The sequence below is a fragment of the Acipenser ruthenus genome, chromosome 16, assembly GCF_902713425.1.
Source record: "Acipenser ruthenus chromosome 16, fAciRut3.2 maternal haplotype, whole genome shotgun sequence".
In the NCBI taxonomy this organism is placed as follows: domain Eukaryota; kingdom Metazoa; phylum Chordata; class Actinopteri; order Acipenseriformes; family Acipenseridae; genus Acipenser; species Acipenser ruthenus.
Genome location: NC_081204.1, coordinates 839,943 through 855,501, shown reverse-complemented (window position 1 = coordinate 855,501; position 15,559 = coordinate 839,943). Strand labels below are relative to the sequence as shown.

The 15,559-nt window shown below is 47.0% G+C and overlaps 1 protein-coding gene across 3 annotated transcripts; it reads left to right on the top strand.

Moving 5' to 3' along the window:
- The first annotated feature begins 1,412 nt into the window (after nt 1–1,412).
- LOC117964109 (transcriptional regulator QRICH1-like) lies at nt 1,413–15,129 on the top strand. 3 transcript variants are annotated; one of them, XM_058988266.1, is made up of 12 exons: nt 1,413–1,728; nt 5,152–5,439; nt 5,781–6,089; nt 6,575–7,372; nt 9,083–9,254; nt 9,801–9,955; nt 10,302–10,416; nt 12,058–12,066; nt 12,675–12,783; nt 13,103–13,254; nt 13,509–13,599; nt 13,864–15,129. In XM_058988266.1, exons 2-12 carry the CDS (start codon nt 5,194–5,196, stop codon nt 14,051–14,053), a joined length of 2,346 nt encoding a protein of 781 aa, XP_058844249.1. In that variant the 5' UTR covers nt 1,413–1,728; nt 5,152–5,193; the 3' UTR covers nt 14,054–15,129. The 3 variants fall into 3 exon arrangements, with proteins under 3 accessions (XP_058844249.1, XP_058844251.1, XP_058844250.1); XM_058988267.1 differs by lacking the exon at nt 1,413–1,728 and adding an exon at nt 3,276–3,568; XM_058988268.1 differs by lacking the exon at nt 12,058–12,066.
- Nucleotides 15,130–15,559: the final 430 nt, after the last annotated feature.

The window sequence follows — 15,559 nt, the reverse complement described above, 5'->3', positions numbered from 1 at the left end:
ACAGGTACAGGTATTTCATCCATAAAAAAAAACAAAAAAAAAACAACTCGACAGTGCTGAATTAAGAAATACTAAAAACACATTTCAAAAGATTTCTGTGCCAAATGTCTGTCCTTGCATGTTTCTTAATACCATATTTCTTTATCTATACGTCTGTCTAACTGCAACAGGGGGCATTTGAACTGTTACACTGGAAGTTCTCATGTGTCCCAGCAGCACAGTATGGCATCCTTGACTCACAAGTGTAAGATCAAACAAGAAGTACCTCGCAGAAGCACCTCCTGTTTGTCTTTATAGAGAGAGAGATGAGCTGCTTTGTACATAAAAATAAAGACAAGTTTAAATATACATAAAATGATTTATTATCAAAGTTCATGATTATAAGAGGCTCCAGCAGAAGGAAATGCTGTACGAAATATCCTGAACTTTGATAATAAATCAGCTTAACTTCTCTGTGCATTCAGTAAAAATATCTAAGTGCCAGCTCTCTGTCTCGTTGTTGATGGTAATAAAGGGATCCCACAGTCTGGCTGTGTGTTCCACTGTACCATTCTCAGTGGAGCTCTCGCACGATCTCCTCGGCGCCACCTTAACTGCAGAGCTCAGTGTTGGAAACCACATGGAGACTGCTTAAAACACACATGGGTCAGGTTCTGTCTTTAAAGGCACAGGCGTCCGTTTCGTCAACCACAGTGTGTCATGAACAGCGGACGGATTGATTTAGCTCTGCCATGTGTAGTTTCATAGTGGCCTTCCCAATCTGAACTGTGCCTGGCCCCTACAGGATGAAAGGGGAGTCCCGGTTCTGACTCGGGATGCTGTGAACCACTTATTAAAGGGGTAGTGTGTATGTTGTGTTCAGTAACAGACTGCTGATTTACTGTAAAGTGATGAACCCACCAGCATACCCAATGCATCTCACACTGACTCCTTTTTAACGCTGTATTTCATTTCACTTCTAGTTTAAAATGATAACAAGGCAAGTCCCCGTCGGCTACGCTTGTAATATCGCTGTGAGCGCAGATCTCACACTCAGACAGCGCTCAATTATTACAACAGTGCAGGATTTCTACCTCGATGGTTTTGTTTTTTTAGGTAGTGATCATATTGTTTTTTAAATCAATAGTAATTTCTTTCAAAAGAATAATTACTAAATGATTACATGGGTTAATATGTCATACGTCCTCAAACTGAATGAATGTTCCAGTATTTACTACACTGTTTTGTTTTTACGAGATACACGTCATGTCTTGGCACTGTGCCAACCGAAAGGTTTCTTGGTTAAGAATGTCTCTGAAACTCAACAGGCACTATCGGGGTAACGGTTCGAGTTTTATGCACGGCTGGCAGTTCAGCTGGTCACGCAGCTGCATGCCCCCGTCGCTGGCTGGGGCGAGGTGTCCAGTGGCGGCCCCTGACCCGTGCGGGCCGCCGTCTCCTCGCGCAGGGGTGCAGTCCCCTTTAACTGCGGCGCAGCCCGCCTCAAGTCTCGCGGCACTTCGCCCCTCCACTCTCGCGAGGCCCGCTAGCTGCGCCGCGATTGGCTGACGGGGGGGTTGAATGTAAGATGGCGCTCACGGAGATCTGAGGAGAAAAAGAAAAAAAAACAGAAAATAAGCGCGTCAAAAAAAAGTGTCTTCGATACAGGCGGGCTTGCGGAACCGTGCAGGAGAGGAGAGGGACGCGGAGGCGGAGAGAGCGGAGCGCCCAGCCCGAGGTTCAGCGGGGGTAAGCGGGCTTCTTGTCTATGTTGATCGGGCGGGAGTCCAGGGAAGCAGCCCTGCGAGAGACGAGGGGCTTCGGGACTCGGTGTAGGGCGGACGATCGGACACTTTGCTTCGTTTTTCGCCCCGAAACGGTGCTTTGGCCGGGCGAATCGGAGGCGAGACTGGCAGCTTTATTCCGCGGCCCGGGTTCGTTTCCAGCCGCCGCCGCTGTTGTTGTGGGGTCGGGGGCGCGCGCGCGCTCGCGAGTGAGGGGACGGGCGTGCACGCGCAGCGGCGCCGGGGACGAGCGCGCCGGAATGAGTTCATTCGTATCCAGTCCTGCGCGCTGGTGTGACTGAGATGCGATGTGACAGCTGGCTAGTGGGTGTGCTGCTTTTTATTTTAGTAAACGTGCTTTTATACTAGCTGTTGCAGTACACCGGTGTGGCGTAAAATGAAATGCTGCTTGAGCTTTTTTGATTTTTTTTTTATATATATAGAAATTATATCCGCGCCTTAGCTGTCTGTGTGATGTATGATGACTGAACGGGGTGTTTCTTAAGCACCGTGTTGTGCCTGCAGGTCCGTTTCTACGGTTTAATGCAGTGCTGTTTACCTGTCTTGTCATGTGACGTGTTAAACCGCTGTCAGGAGGGGGGGGCTCTCAGGAGCGCCCCTTTTAAAGCATCGAGGGGGCGTGGCGTGACCGCGCGTCAGAGCGGAGCGCGTTCTAATGGACAGGTCCTGCACGGCGGCAGCACCCATGAGACTAAACGTCTAGGGTTCATTCATTCATTGATTGATTGATTGATTTATATTATATTATTTTTAGGACCAGGAAACGAATGGTAACTTAAAATCATGAAATCTTACCTGTGTGTTTTCTCCTCACCTGTTTCACTGAACAAAGACAGAACAGTATCGCGATGCAGAAATCAGAAGTTGTGATTAGCAATTCTAGATAATAATAAAAAATTAAAATAAATCAAGAATGACTTGAAGCTGTGGATCATGTCCACGCCCTACCCTCCCTGGAGGTTGACAGAACACGTTGCACTGACAGCAGTAAGAAATCACAGAAACACTGCTGCCAGTGGCTTCACATCGGGGGCTCTTTAAAAAAAGATCCCTATTCGCCATTAGGGAAAGGGAAATGGGGACTTGGAAAAGAAAGCGGCCGCATCCGTGCCAGTGATAATCCCTGTGGTAGTAACATATGCCTTAAAAATACTGTATGTATATCACAGTATTGTTAAACTGACAAGGGGAAGGTTTATGAAAATGGAACAAACACAGCTGATACCCAGCCGGTAAATAAAGATGTTCGCGTGTTTGCAGCGATTCGATTGTGGATGAACAATTACATTCAGTCATTATTTAAATGATAGTTTTCCTATCCTTTTTTTTTTTAAATACCGTAAATTTGTTAAAATCAGCATAGGATATATATATATTATATATAGTATTCATAAACCACAATATGTGTCGAGTGATTAGGAACTTGAGTCGGTCAGCGGGGGCGCGCTTTCCTCGCTCCCCCCTTCTCTGATGCGCCTTCTCGTATCGTTGGGGGAAAGGGAGCCGAGGCGGAATCCCATTCCGTGTGTTGCGATCTCAAAGCCTGCCGCTGACAGCCAGGGGAGGCCGTGGACTCGCACTGTCTCACCAGGCCCCGCTCTTGTCACAGTCCTGCGGTCGATTCTTTTGTTTGACGCGAGTCGCCCGTTTTGTTTCTGGATTTTGTTTTATTGTACTGTTATTTAATCTTGTTTCGTTGGCAGAATTTTAAAAAGTAGCCCACAGACGATGACAATCGGATTTCTTTTTTCTGCTGATAATTCTTTGCACAGCGTCGCTGGAAGGTATGTGTGTGTTTTTTGGGCGAGTTAAGGATGATTTTAACACCGACATGTAAATAAAGAGGTAACGGCTCCTGGCGTTTTTGTTTGCATGTTATTAAATGCCACGGTATACCGGCAGTGCAAAGTATTACCTCTGTTTAATATTTTATGAAATGCGTAGGCGCTACCATGTATCGTGTGTATTTAAATCGGCGTGAATAAAATGGGGCTCGTTGTGCAGTACATTATAAAACCAGGAAACGCTTTTCATTTTGATTATACGTTTATGCAGAAGTCTGGACGCACACAATATCGCCATGGCAAATACTACGGGTGTGTAAGAGGAAAACACTGTCGCTTTGAACCAGCCAGCAGGTGTGAGCTTTCACGCACGGATTTGAATGGACATTTAGGTACAAGTAACTCATTATTATTATATAACGGTGAAGAAAGCGGTGCAGTGTTAATGTGCTGTCATTTCCAACGCAAATGACTTTCCTGTGCTTTATTGTTAGTTTCAGATTTTTGAAGTGTAATCAACAGTCAGTCCCTGGCATGGATACAGGACTCATTGCACAGCAGTTTCATTGCAGGTTTTACTGTGGGCTTCATAAGAAACTCCTGGGACTGGTACCTGTACACAGAGACCGTTAGAGTCCGCACATGGTAAAACTGCTACAAGCTGCTATGAAATGGGTTGTTCATCCAGCCCTGCTGTAGCCTCAGTCACATGTGAAAACAACACTTCATAGACCTGCACTGTGTGTGACTGGCTTACAACACTTCATAGACACACACTGTGTGTGACTGGCTTACAACACTTCATAGACACACACTGTGTGTGACTGGCTTACAACACTTCATAGACACACACTGTGTGTGACTGGCTTACAACACTTCATAGACACACACTGTGTGTGACTGGCTTACAACACTTCATAGACCTGCACTGTGTGTGACTGGCTTACAACACTTCATAGACCTGCACTGTGTGTGACTGGCTTACAACACTTCATAGACCTGCACTGTGTGTGACTGGCTTACAACACTTCATAGACCTGCACACTGTGTGTGACTGGCTTACAACATTTCATAGACCTGCACACTGTGTGTGACTGGCTTACAACACTTCATAGACCTGCACTGTGTGTGACTGGCTTACAACACTTCATAGACCTGCACTGTGTGTGACTGGCTTACAACACTTCATAGACACACACTGTGTGTGACTGGCTTACAACATTTCATAGACCTGCACACTGTGTGTGACTGGCTTACAACACTTCATAGACCTGCACACTGTGTGTGACTGGCTTACAACACTTCATAGACCTGCACTGTGTGTGACTGGCTTACAACACTTCATAGACACACACTGTGTGTGACTGGCTTACAACATTTCATAGACACACACTGTGTGTGACTGGCTTACAACACTTCATAGACCTGCACTGTGTGTGACTGGCTTACAACACTTCATAGACCTGCACTGTGTGTGACTGGCTTACAACACTTCATAGACCTGCACTGTGTAGACAAGCGCTTTGACTTGTGCATATTCCTCGGTTACTCACTCCTCCTCCTCCTCCTCTGTTTCTCCGCAGGTCCCCGTGTTCTTTCCCCCCCGAAGCGCAGTGTTTTTTGCCATGAATAACTCCCTGGAGAACACCATCTCGTTCGAGGAGTACGTGCGTCTGAAGGCGCGCAGCGTGCCGCAGCACCGCATGAAGGAGTTCCTGGAGTCGCTGGCCAGCAAGGGTCCCGAGGCACTGCAGGAGTTCCAGCCTACAACCACCTCCGCTGCCACTACCATGGTGTACCAGCAGGGGGCCAACTGCATCTACACAGACAGCACCGAGGTGGCAGGGTCGCTGCTGGAGCTGGCATGCCCGGTAAGCAGGGAGGGGAGGGCGAGACCAGGGTTATAGACCCAGGGATGCAAATAAGACTCCTGTGTTGATATCATAGGTATGAACGGTCTCTTAATGATCCTGAAGCTGGGTAGAGACAAAGGAGTTTATTATAGTGCCGACTGTAGTAGTTCCAGTCTAGTGGCCACACATCTTCAGAGCGTTGCAGCTTTCATATAAATCTGATTTTTGTTTTTTTGTTTAATAATAATAAAGCATAAGATAAGGCAAAAAAACCCAGTAATCCTAGAATGACAGATATTATAATATATTCTCTCTCTCTCTCACTCTCTCTCATCCTCTCCCTCCTCCCCTCTCTCTAGGTGCAGGTCCAGGTACAGCAGTCACCTCAGCAGCAGGTAAATGCCTCTCAGCTCTCCCCCCAGCACCAGACCTCCGAGCAGCAGCAGCAGCAGCAGATCCAGGTGCAGATCCAGGGGCAGATCCAGGGGCAGCAGGGGGTGAGCCAGGCCCTGCAGAACAGCAGCCCCACTCAGCAGCAGCAGCAGCAGCAGCAGCAGCAGCAGCAGATCCTCTCCAACTCCCAGCTCCAAGCCGTCGCCGCTGCAGCCCAGCAGCTCGCAGTGCAGCACGGGGAGATCACAGAGGAGCAGCTGCAGCAGCACCAGCAGGTGTCTTTATTGTTATATTTATTTGTATTGATCAGTGGATACTGATGCGTGATGACAGCTGTCGGAAAAGTTTGCTGTGATGAAATGCGAGATGAGTTAATTCACAGCGGATTTGTTCAGAATCCTGGCGCCTGGTCGTTTCTGTAATATACCTGAACAAAGGGAGTTCTGAATTCCAGAACAGGGTGCAGGTCTAGGGTGATGTATGTTATTCATACCATATTACAGTAAAAATATATATCTCAGGAGTAATAGAAACCTGGTAAACTAGCTTAAAGGAAGGCCGTTCTTCTATGATGTGTGTTGTTTATTTCAGACGTCATTTATGCATCGGTTTCCTTTGCGCGATATCAGTTTGATGCAGTCCTTTATAAATGCTGTTATGAGAACAAACACGTGCATGGTGATTTCTTGGGTAAATAATTTTGAAGCGGTGTTTGTTGGAATATTGCAATCCCTGTGTCCTCCCTCTCCTCCTCACACAGATCCAAGCACAGCTGGTAGCAGCAGCGGCGGCGAGTGGACAGCAGATCCAGATCCAAACAGTAGGGGCGCTGTCTCCCCAGCAGCAGCAGCAGCAGCAGCAGCAGCAGCAGCAGCAGCAGCAGCACTCTCCGAGGGACGGGGAGAGGAGGGGGAGCTCTGGCGGGGTCCTGCAGCCGGCCAAGAAGCGCAAAGTGGACATGCCCATCACGGTGTCCTATGCCATCTCGGGCCAGCCTGTGACCACAGTGCTGGCCATCCCGCAGGGCCAGCAGCAGAGCTACCTGTCCCTACGGCCGGACCTGCTGACGGTGGACAGCGGCCACCTGTACAGCGCCACCGGCACCATCACCAGCCCCACCGGAGAGACCTGGACCATCCCTGTGTACTCGGCCCAGACCAGGGGGGATCTGCAGCAGCAGAACATCACCCACATCGCCATCCCGCAGGATGCCTACGGGGCCGTGCACGTGGCCGGCTCGCCCACGGCCATCAAGCTGGAGGAGGACAAGGACAAGATGGGCGGGGTGGGGGTGGTTTCAGGGAAGGGCGTGGGCTCCTCTCAGGTGGTGTCCACATCAGCCCACGACGAGGTGGTGCAGACGCTCTTCCCGGCGCAGTTCATGAACGGCAATATCCACATTCCGGTGGCTGTGCAGGCCGTGGCGGGGGCTTATCCCAACACCACGCAGTCCGTCCACATATGGGACCCGCAGCAGCAGCAGCAGGTTCAGCAGCAGGTTCAGCAGCAGCAGCAGCAGCAGGCTGGATCTGCACAAGAGCAGCAGCACCAGCTACAGGTACAGCTCCCTCAGTCGTCTTCTGTGCTTCTGGGGTTTGTTGCAATGGGCGCTCAGTCAGAACCTCTGTAACGAAACGCTCGTGGGAATTCTGAAGTGAAGCTATGAGGGGACAAGTCAGGCAGACAAACGTTTGACATCGCTTGGTTTTAACATGTTTTATGGGTGATGGGTTTTTAGTTTGTCGTTTTGTGTTTTCAGGTGCGTTTCTTCATAAATGTGAGAATCGTATTGGATGCGACGAGGTGGCTTGCAGGGTTGTTATAACGTTGCGTATAAGAAAGAAAAACGTGAGAGCAGCTTATACAACTATATATACAACTTCAACACATTTACAGTGGAGAGGCGAATGGACGGCTCTGATTCCAAGGTGTGCAGGAAGCTGCCTTGAGTTTCGGCTCTGCGTCTTTCCAAGTTGCTGTAATGCTGTTCTGTAACCTGATGCAAGCTTTTGTCTACAGCCCTGTAATGCCGGGCAGGCTCTGTGTGTAATCGGTGAAGATTAATAGAAGGAGAAACAATCGCTGGCTTGTAGCTGTGGATTTCTATGCTGGGTATTTGAATGCGTGTTTTGAACTTAGGTCTTGTGAGGGCTGGGGACGGGATCTAGTGGAAGTGTCTAAGTAATGGCCACCTGTTGACAGTTGAGATGGGGCATTTATTCCCCACTTTACCCCACTCTGACCTCTTGATAACTGATTGCTATGTCTGAATAGGTCACTGTCCCCTCTTCAGATTGTTGATGCACAGTTGAACACTTCTGTAGTTTTTAGATTGTGTTCTGTAGTGGTGCTTCTTTTAGTGCTATTACGGTAGATAAATAACGTTGGCGCGTTGCTAGGATACGCACCTTAGGCCTCCAAGAGTCTCGTTGGATGCACCCTGTGTAAAATGAGTGGAGCTGCTTTACGGGTGAAACATTTCAAAAGAATGCCTGAATCGGCCTGAAAAAAAACGAATGCTTGTTCTTTATTTGAAAAATAAAATGTCAATGCATCGATTATCGTTGATAAATGCCTGTGCGATAATCCAATAAGAAATCGGGTTGCGGGAATGTGTTTTTATGAGTGATCTCTTTCTCAAGTGCAACGGTTACCCTCGCATGGTGTCACACCCCCAAAATATCTTTCATTGTGATGTCAGTATTGAAAGTGGAACCATTTCTACCTGGGAAAATGTTCCTGTGATCTGCGGTTTGGTTGCACGGGAGTATGTGCGCATCGTTGTTGATGCAGAGTTGAACACGTGTGTCTCTTTAGATGAAGCTGGTTCTGCTGCGTGTGCTGAAGATTTTAATGAGCAGTTTCTCGGGTGCAGTTAGTTTTCATTGTCATGCCAGTAGTGGTTGTTCAAGCACTGTGGAAACTTACTTTTATTTGAAGGAGGGGCAGGTTGTTAATATTCTCTTAATGTTCATTGGCTAAACCTTTTAAATGTAAAAGATAAATGCCAGAGTATAGGGATGGAAATGAGACTCCTATTGCACAGCAGCTTCACCCAGTGCAGGTTTTACTAGCCCCAGTGTATAGGTAACAAGCTCAGGAGGATCTTATTAAACTCGTAGCAAAACCAGGAATGGATCAAACCACTGTGCAGTGGGTCTTATTTCCATCCCTGGAGTGCATGACAGATTTGGGTTTGGTTGGGCAGGCAGTTCATTTTCATTTTTTCACGTTGCTTTCTTCCCCCTCTCCGCCTCTCTCTCTCCAGGTGCAGACGGTGCAGGTTGCTGAGGTCGACTCTCAAGCCCAAGCTCCCCCAGAGATGCTGCTCCCCAACTCCTTAAAGCCAGAGGAGGGGCTGGATGTGTGGAAGAACTGGGCCCAGGCCAAGAACTGCAACCTGGAGAAGGAGTCTCAGATGAAGCTGGCTCCCATCGGCAGTGAGTATCTCTGTGAGGGGTCACTCCTGTAGGCGTGGTCTGTGAGGTGCTCGAGTCACTCCTGTAGGCGTGGTCTGTGAGGCGCTCGAGTCACTCCTGTAGGCGTGGTCTGTGAGGCGCTCGGGTCACTCCTGTAGGCGTGGTCTGTGAGGCGCTCGGGTCACTCCTGTAGGCATTGTCGAATCTCAAAGATAAGCAGCAGCAGCAGCAGGGGCAGGCCTGGGCAGTACCACTTCTTGGATTGTGTTCTCTGAAAAATAATCAGAGTGAAATACAATCACATTTTTTTCGCTGCACTCCATGTAAGAGCGGCCAGTAAGCTTGTATCGTACAGCACAGTAAATGATATTCTCTATCTATCTATCTAATCTAGCTGTCGATCTATCTATCGAGATACATGCGATTACAGCCATGTGAAATGTATTTGTGAGTTTGCATCACATATGGAAAGGATACTGCATTAAGATTAGCTGTGCAGTTTTAACTACCCTTGTTCTCGGAGGTCGGGGCTGTGAAGTGACCCCCTGTGACCTCTCTGTGTTCCAGGACGCCAGCCCCTGCGTTTCCAGGAGGATCTGATCTCATCAGCCGTGGCCGAGCTGAACTTCGGGCTCTGTCTGATGACACGGGAGGCTCGCAATCTGGAGGGAGAGCCCTTCGAGTCGGATGTGATGTACTACGTCTTCCTCTGCATACAGAAGGTGGGAGACTAAACACAGGCGCTGTTCTAGCATGGCTCAGTACTCTGTTTCTACAGCTATAGTACACATCGTTTTTACATATACATACACTTTTTTAAATGTGGCTTCTTGCTTAATAACAACGTTCAGTTCATAAACAACTTTATGCTGAGGTCCAAGAGATTGCTTATAAGCGGCATCTACTGTGTGTGTGTGTGTGTGTGTCTGTCTATATATATATATATATATATATATATATATATAATATGCTCTTTACACAGCAGGGTGCTAAGATTTTGTCAAATCCTTCAGTGATTGTCTGGTTTCTCACAATGTGATGAATCTTGTTTTCCTGTCTGTGTTGCAGTACCTGTTTGAGAACGGCAGGGTGGACGATATCTTCTCAGATCCGTACTACTCCAAGTTCTCCCAGTGGCTACACGAGGTACTGAAGGACTGGCAGCCCCGCATTCACCCACTCGGTAAGCCAGCAACAGCACTAGATACACCAGTGTGAGGATGCGTGTGTGCGTGCGTGCAACCAAATATATCTGAACCTTCTCCATTGAGTACAATGCTCCCTTGTTTCATGATTAGATCATTCACAGTACATTGTACAAGTACAAGACTTTTACAACACACTAATTCACTGTTTCCAACATTGTTGAGTGGATAACACGTTGCTGGCCAGCTGTTTGTGAACGCCAGTCTGTTCTGCAGGGTAGTCTTAACCAGCCTCCCAACACTCCCCAGCACTGCCCACTCTCCCTTTCAAAAAGAACAGGACCAGCAAAGCCTAGTAGATCTGAAGAGCCAGCTTCCTGTTCACATGCCTCTCTCGTGTGTGGTTATAGGGGGGGCTCCATCTGGTCAGCGATGATGCTTTGAGAGCTTTCCTGTGCAAGTAGATGCTTGGTTTTCTGTAACCGGCCCATACCCGTCTTTAATATATCTATTTTTATTTTCATTTTTATTGCAGTATTGTTCATATATCTTATCTATGAGTCATGTAATGTATATTATAACATGTTACAGCAATTAAATGTGTACAGCCATTCGAAATCTAGACATTTTAATGGCATTCAGAATGATTACATTGTATATAGCCTGTTGCAGCTAACAATGATTCCTGGAACCTGCTGTGCATTCCCATTGTAATCGAGGTCTCAATGTCCACTTCCAATAAACATGTCTTTCTTTTAAAGCATTGGGTACTGCACAAGGTTAATAACATGTGTTTTCAAACCATGTGTTCAGATAGTCCTGCAGTTCCATCCCTTTTAAAGGCTTGCTTCTTGTCAGCTGTTTTATTATTATTATTATTATTTATTTCTTAGCAGACGCCCTTATCCAGGGCGACTTACAATCGTAAGCAAAAACATTTCAAGCGTTACAATACAAGTAATACAATAAGAGCAAGAAATACAATAACTTTTGTTCAAGTAAAGTACAAGTTTGACAAACCACAATTCAATAATACAGCAGGTAATAGTGATAGTTACATCAGGATATGATTAAATAGTGATAGTTACATCAGGATGTGATTAAATACAAAGTACTATAGGTTAAAAACTTGGCAGATTACAGTATTCTGAAGTACAGGATTAAATGCAGTAAAATAGGGGCTGATAAGAGCAAAATAAAGCACATTTACATGAAGGGTGATAGTGTCCCAGGACTGACATTCTTTGACCCAGAAGACGCTGCTGAGGTGAAGTGACCTGGGAAGTGTAATTTCCTGAGAGCAAGACAGGAAAGCTGAGAACTTTCTTTAACCTAACGTGGTACCAGATACCCTGGTTTTAAATGACAAATACATGCATGTGTTTTTATTGCTGCTGTGCGCACGCTGAGCCCTTTGTAGCGAATGTAAGATTAGTGGAGTCGCTTTGTTGGCCATAGTGCAGTCCCTTTATAAGGGTGTCCTAGCTGCTGCACTAACCCCAGGTGGATGGCTCTGGGATTGGATCCAATGTTGTCTTGACTGCCCAGTTTTGATTCAATCTGACCCTAATCCGACTGTCTCCCCGCTCCTCTTCTCCACGCTGTTTGGCTGTGTTGACCTCACAATGCCGCCCTGCTGCCGGCTCCCTGCTGCTCAAACTGGACGTTCTCTAAAACAGTATGGCAAGGTTTGTTTGGTTTTGATTCTGTTGTGTTTTGTTTTTCTTCAATCAATACTGTAACTTTTGACGTGGGTTCATCTGATGTGTTGAGGTCTGTAGGGATCTCGTAGAGAAGGTGCTACACGTGTGAAACTCAATAAGGTGATGGCAGCGTGTGTTCATTAACCACCACTGAGCACCATGCACACCACTTTCTATCATGTAAGATCTGAGCCCAGAGCTCATGCCTTCAAGATGTTCACGTGTTCTCCACGTGCTAAACTCTTAGGATTGTGTCTACATGTTTAACCAGCGTCAGAAATAGGCAGCCCGAATATAGGCTATGCAAGCCGCAAGTGTCCAGCGCTGGATAATTCATTTCATTCAGTGGGATGCTGCACACAAACTAAAGATATGTTGCAGTAATGTATACAAAAATGATTGGAGGGCTTTTTCTGATTCGGTTACAACATGTGTTAAAGTATAGGAAACTCATCTTAGTGCCGCGAATGCAGAAAGGTATAAGAATAACTAAATGAAATAAATGCATATATCTTAACAGCTGCCCCGCTGTCTGGCTGTGCGTGTCAGTCTGTGTTGTGACTCTTCCCCCCCCCCCCCCCTCTCTCTCTCAGGTTACATGATCCCCAGTCACGTGACGGAGGAGATGCTGTGGGAGTGTAAACAGCTGGGTGCTCACTCCCCTGCCACGCTGCTCACCACACTCATGTTCTTCAACACAAAGTGAGTTCACTCTTCCCTCTTACACTATAGGGGCACCCCAGCTCAAGTACAGGGACGGCAATAAGACTCCTCTTGCACCCATTCCAGGTTTTAATACGAGCCCGATTAGCCACAGTGTACGGGTAACAACCTCAGGTGTGTCTTGGTAGACTTCACTTCAATGATAATTGTTTCGACAAAGTCTTTTCTTGGTGTCTTTCAGTATTTCTGAAGTCAGCACTGTTGAGTGTTTTAATAGTTAGATGGATGGATTGTGATCATGCCTGTGCGCTGCAGTGTGCAGTCTGCGGAGTAACAGCACACCCTGTGTCCCGTGCAGGTACTTTCTGTTGAAGACAGTAGATCAGCACATGAAGGTGGCTTTCTCCAAGGTGCTGCGGCACACCAAGAAGAACCCCTCCAACCCCAAGGACAAGAGCACCAGCATCCGCTACCTCAAGGGGGCGGGCATGCACCACGTCGGGCAGAAAGGTCAGCCCTCTCTCTCTCTCTCTCTCTCTCTGTCTCTGTCTGTCTCTCTGTCTCTTCTAACTCTAGGCTCTGTGCACCATGTTGAGCAGGGAGTCTGTAGTAGTCACAGACGGATCAGTGCACTCTTCTCCTTTCTCTGGAAATGTGATTGGAGCATTAGGTATATTTGTGTGGTTCCATAGTAATGCAGTGATTGGAGCTGCGTGACTCTCTCTCTCTCTCTCTCTCTCTCTCTCTCTCTCTCTCTCTCTCAGTGACGGATGACATGTATGCAGAGCAGGCAGAGAACCCAGAGAACCCGCTGCGCTGCCCAATCAAACTCTACGACTTCTACCTCTTCAAATGGTGAGTGCTCTGCCCAGCCAGCAGGGGGCACTGGCTCCACACCCCCTGCCCTAGCGCTGTCAGCCCCTGCCCCTGTCAGACTGAGGGAGCTTGTTCTGTACCACTACTTTTATTGCAGTGCATTCAAAGGTTTTTGTCATGGTTGTTTGACATCTATACATGAGAGATGATGGACTGGAATTGAATTTGACTTTTTAGTACCAAGTTTAATTGTAAATTTTGTGTGTGTTTTTTCTTTTTTTAATAAAGCCCCTTCTCTCTCAGCCCGCAGAGTGTAAAGGGGCGCAATGACACGTTCTACTTGACCCCTGAACCCGTGGTGGCGCCCAACAGCCCGATCTGGTACTCGACGCAGCCAATCAGCAGGGAGCAGCTGGAACACATGCTGACACGCATCCTCATGGTGCGGGAAATCCAGGAGGCCATCGCCATGGCGACGGGGAGCCTGCACTAGGGGGAGGGGTCTGTCTCCACACCCCGCCCCTTTCCCATTGCTCAGCCAACACCCCAAACTCCTCCTCCTCTCACTGCCAAAACAACGACAAACCCACGGACTCCAGTACGAGCGAGCGAGCGAGACAGACAGTGAAGAAGAAGAAGAAAGTTGCCTGACTTTTCAGTTCTTTTTTTCTTTTCTTTTTGAAGTCGGTGTATTTTTTTGGGAGGGGTGGGTGAGAGCCCCTTTCAGGCTTCTTATATTTAAAAACAAACAAAAAATACCAGAGGTGCATCTTCTAGAATAAGGAAGGGGGCCGCCTGCCAATATCTCTTTATAATAATCATACTAAAGGGCCAGCAGTGTCTTTTCTTTTCTTTCTTTTTTATCAAAAGGGGGTTGTTGGTCTGGTTTAACTTTATACAACATAAAGTAACACATGCAAACAAGGCCCCTGTCTATGCTGTGCTGTGGGGAATTCACCTCCTTGAACACACGTGAGGCGAGGAAGGGGAAGAGATATTCAATATATAGAGAGATATTACAGAAAGCAAGCCACAACCCTCCTCTTAGCAGGCTGCACGAGACGCACTGCAAAGGAAAAAAATAGAGAGAGATGGACGACACTCTGGGAGTAAAAACACACAAGGTACCTTTTAAAGGAAGTGGTGTTGAACAAAGTCGCAGGCAGGAACGTTTCCGAAATTATCAGCCAGAAGAGAGGAAAAGTGGCTTTTCTGTTTTTTTTTGTGTTTTTTTTTTTTTTTTTTTAAAGATGTGTGTTCTGGATTTTTTTTTTTTATTAAGATTGAAGACGATCCCCTTCCTCGCCCGCCCCCCCTCTCCCCACACCTGTAATCCCCACTCCCTGTGAACACATCAACTTTACCAGCCAGCCAGCCAGCCAGCCAAGCAAACTGTGGACTCCACGCTGTCGGGTTGTGAGAGCTGCATTGTATCATACACGCCTGTATTATATATGATAAAATTAAGAGACCACTCTTGTTTTTTTTTTTCCTCTTGTATGTATTCGTATTCTAGTCGTTTTATCAAGAATGGCAGCACGTCTTTTCAAACATGCCTTTTGTATAGTGTGTCTGTGTGCGTGCTTTTCTTCTTGCCTGTGTGACTTGTACAACAGTTTTGATGCCCCGTGCATTCACCTTGCTGAATATCACTCATGTGTACACATCTACAGGGAGGACCAACATTTTGGCAGTTTTCTGGTAGTAAAGTTTTTAAAGACAAACAAAAAACGTCTACTGAAAAGCTGACTATCAGCAACCTTACTGAGATGCTGCCTCGGTAGATTTCTGCTCATGCTTTAAAACACTGTATCTTTTAGCAAGCAGCTGTGCTGCGTTTATGAGAGTCAGGTGTGTTCATGCAGGGGCCCCCTTTTTGAGCAGTGTGCACACTTAAGAAACGCTGGTCAGTCAATAGAGGGCAGTGTGCATGCCCGTTTCCATTTAGACATACTAAAAGATTCTTCTGTTCAACTGCAGTCTTTTTTGTTAATGTCTG

Coding starts and splice junctions, on each gene's coding strand:
- LOC117964109 (XM_058988266.1), top strand. CDS start 5,194: ATGAATAACTCCCTGGAGAACACCATCTCGTTCGAGGAGTACGTGCGT. Junction 9,255..9,800: donor GAAGCTGGCTCCCATCGGCA/GTGAGTATCTCT, acceptor TCTGTGTTCCAG/GACGCCAGCCCCTGCGTTTC. Junction 12,784..13,102: donor CTCATGTTCTTCAACACAAA/GTGAGTTCACTC, acceptor TGTCCCGTGCAG/GTACTTTCTGTTGAAGACAG.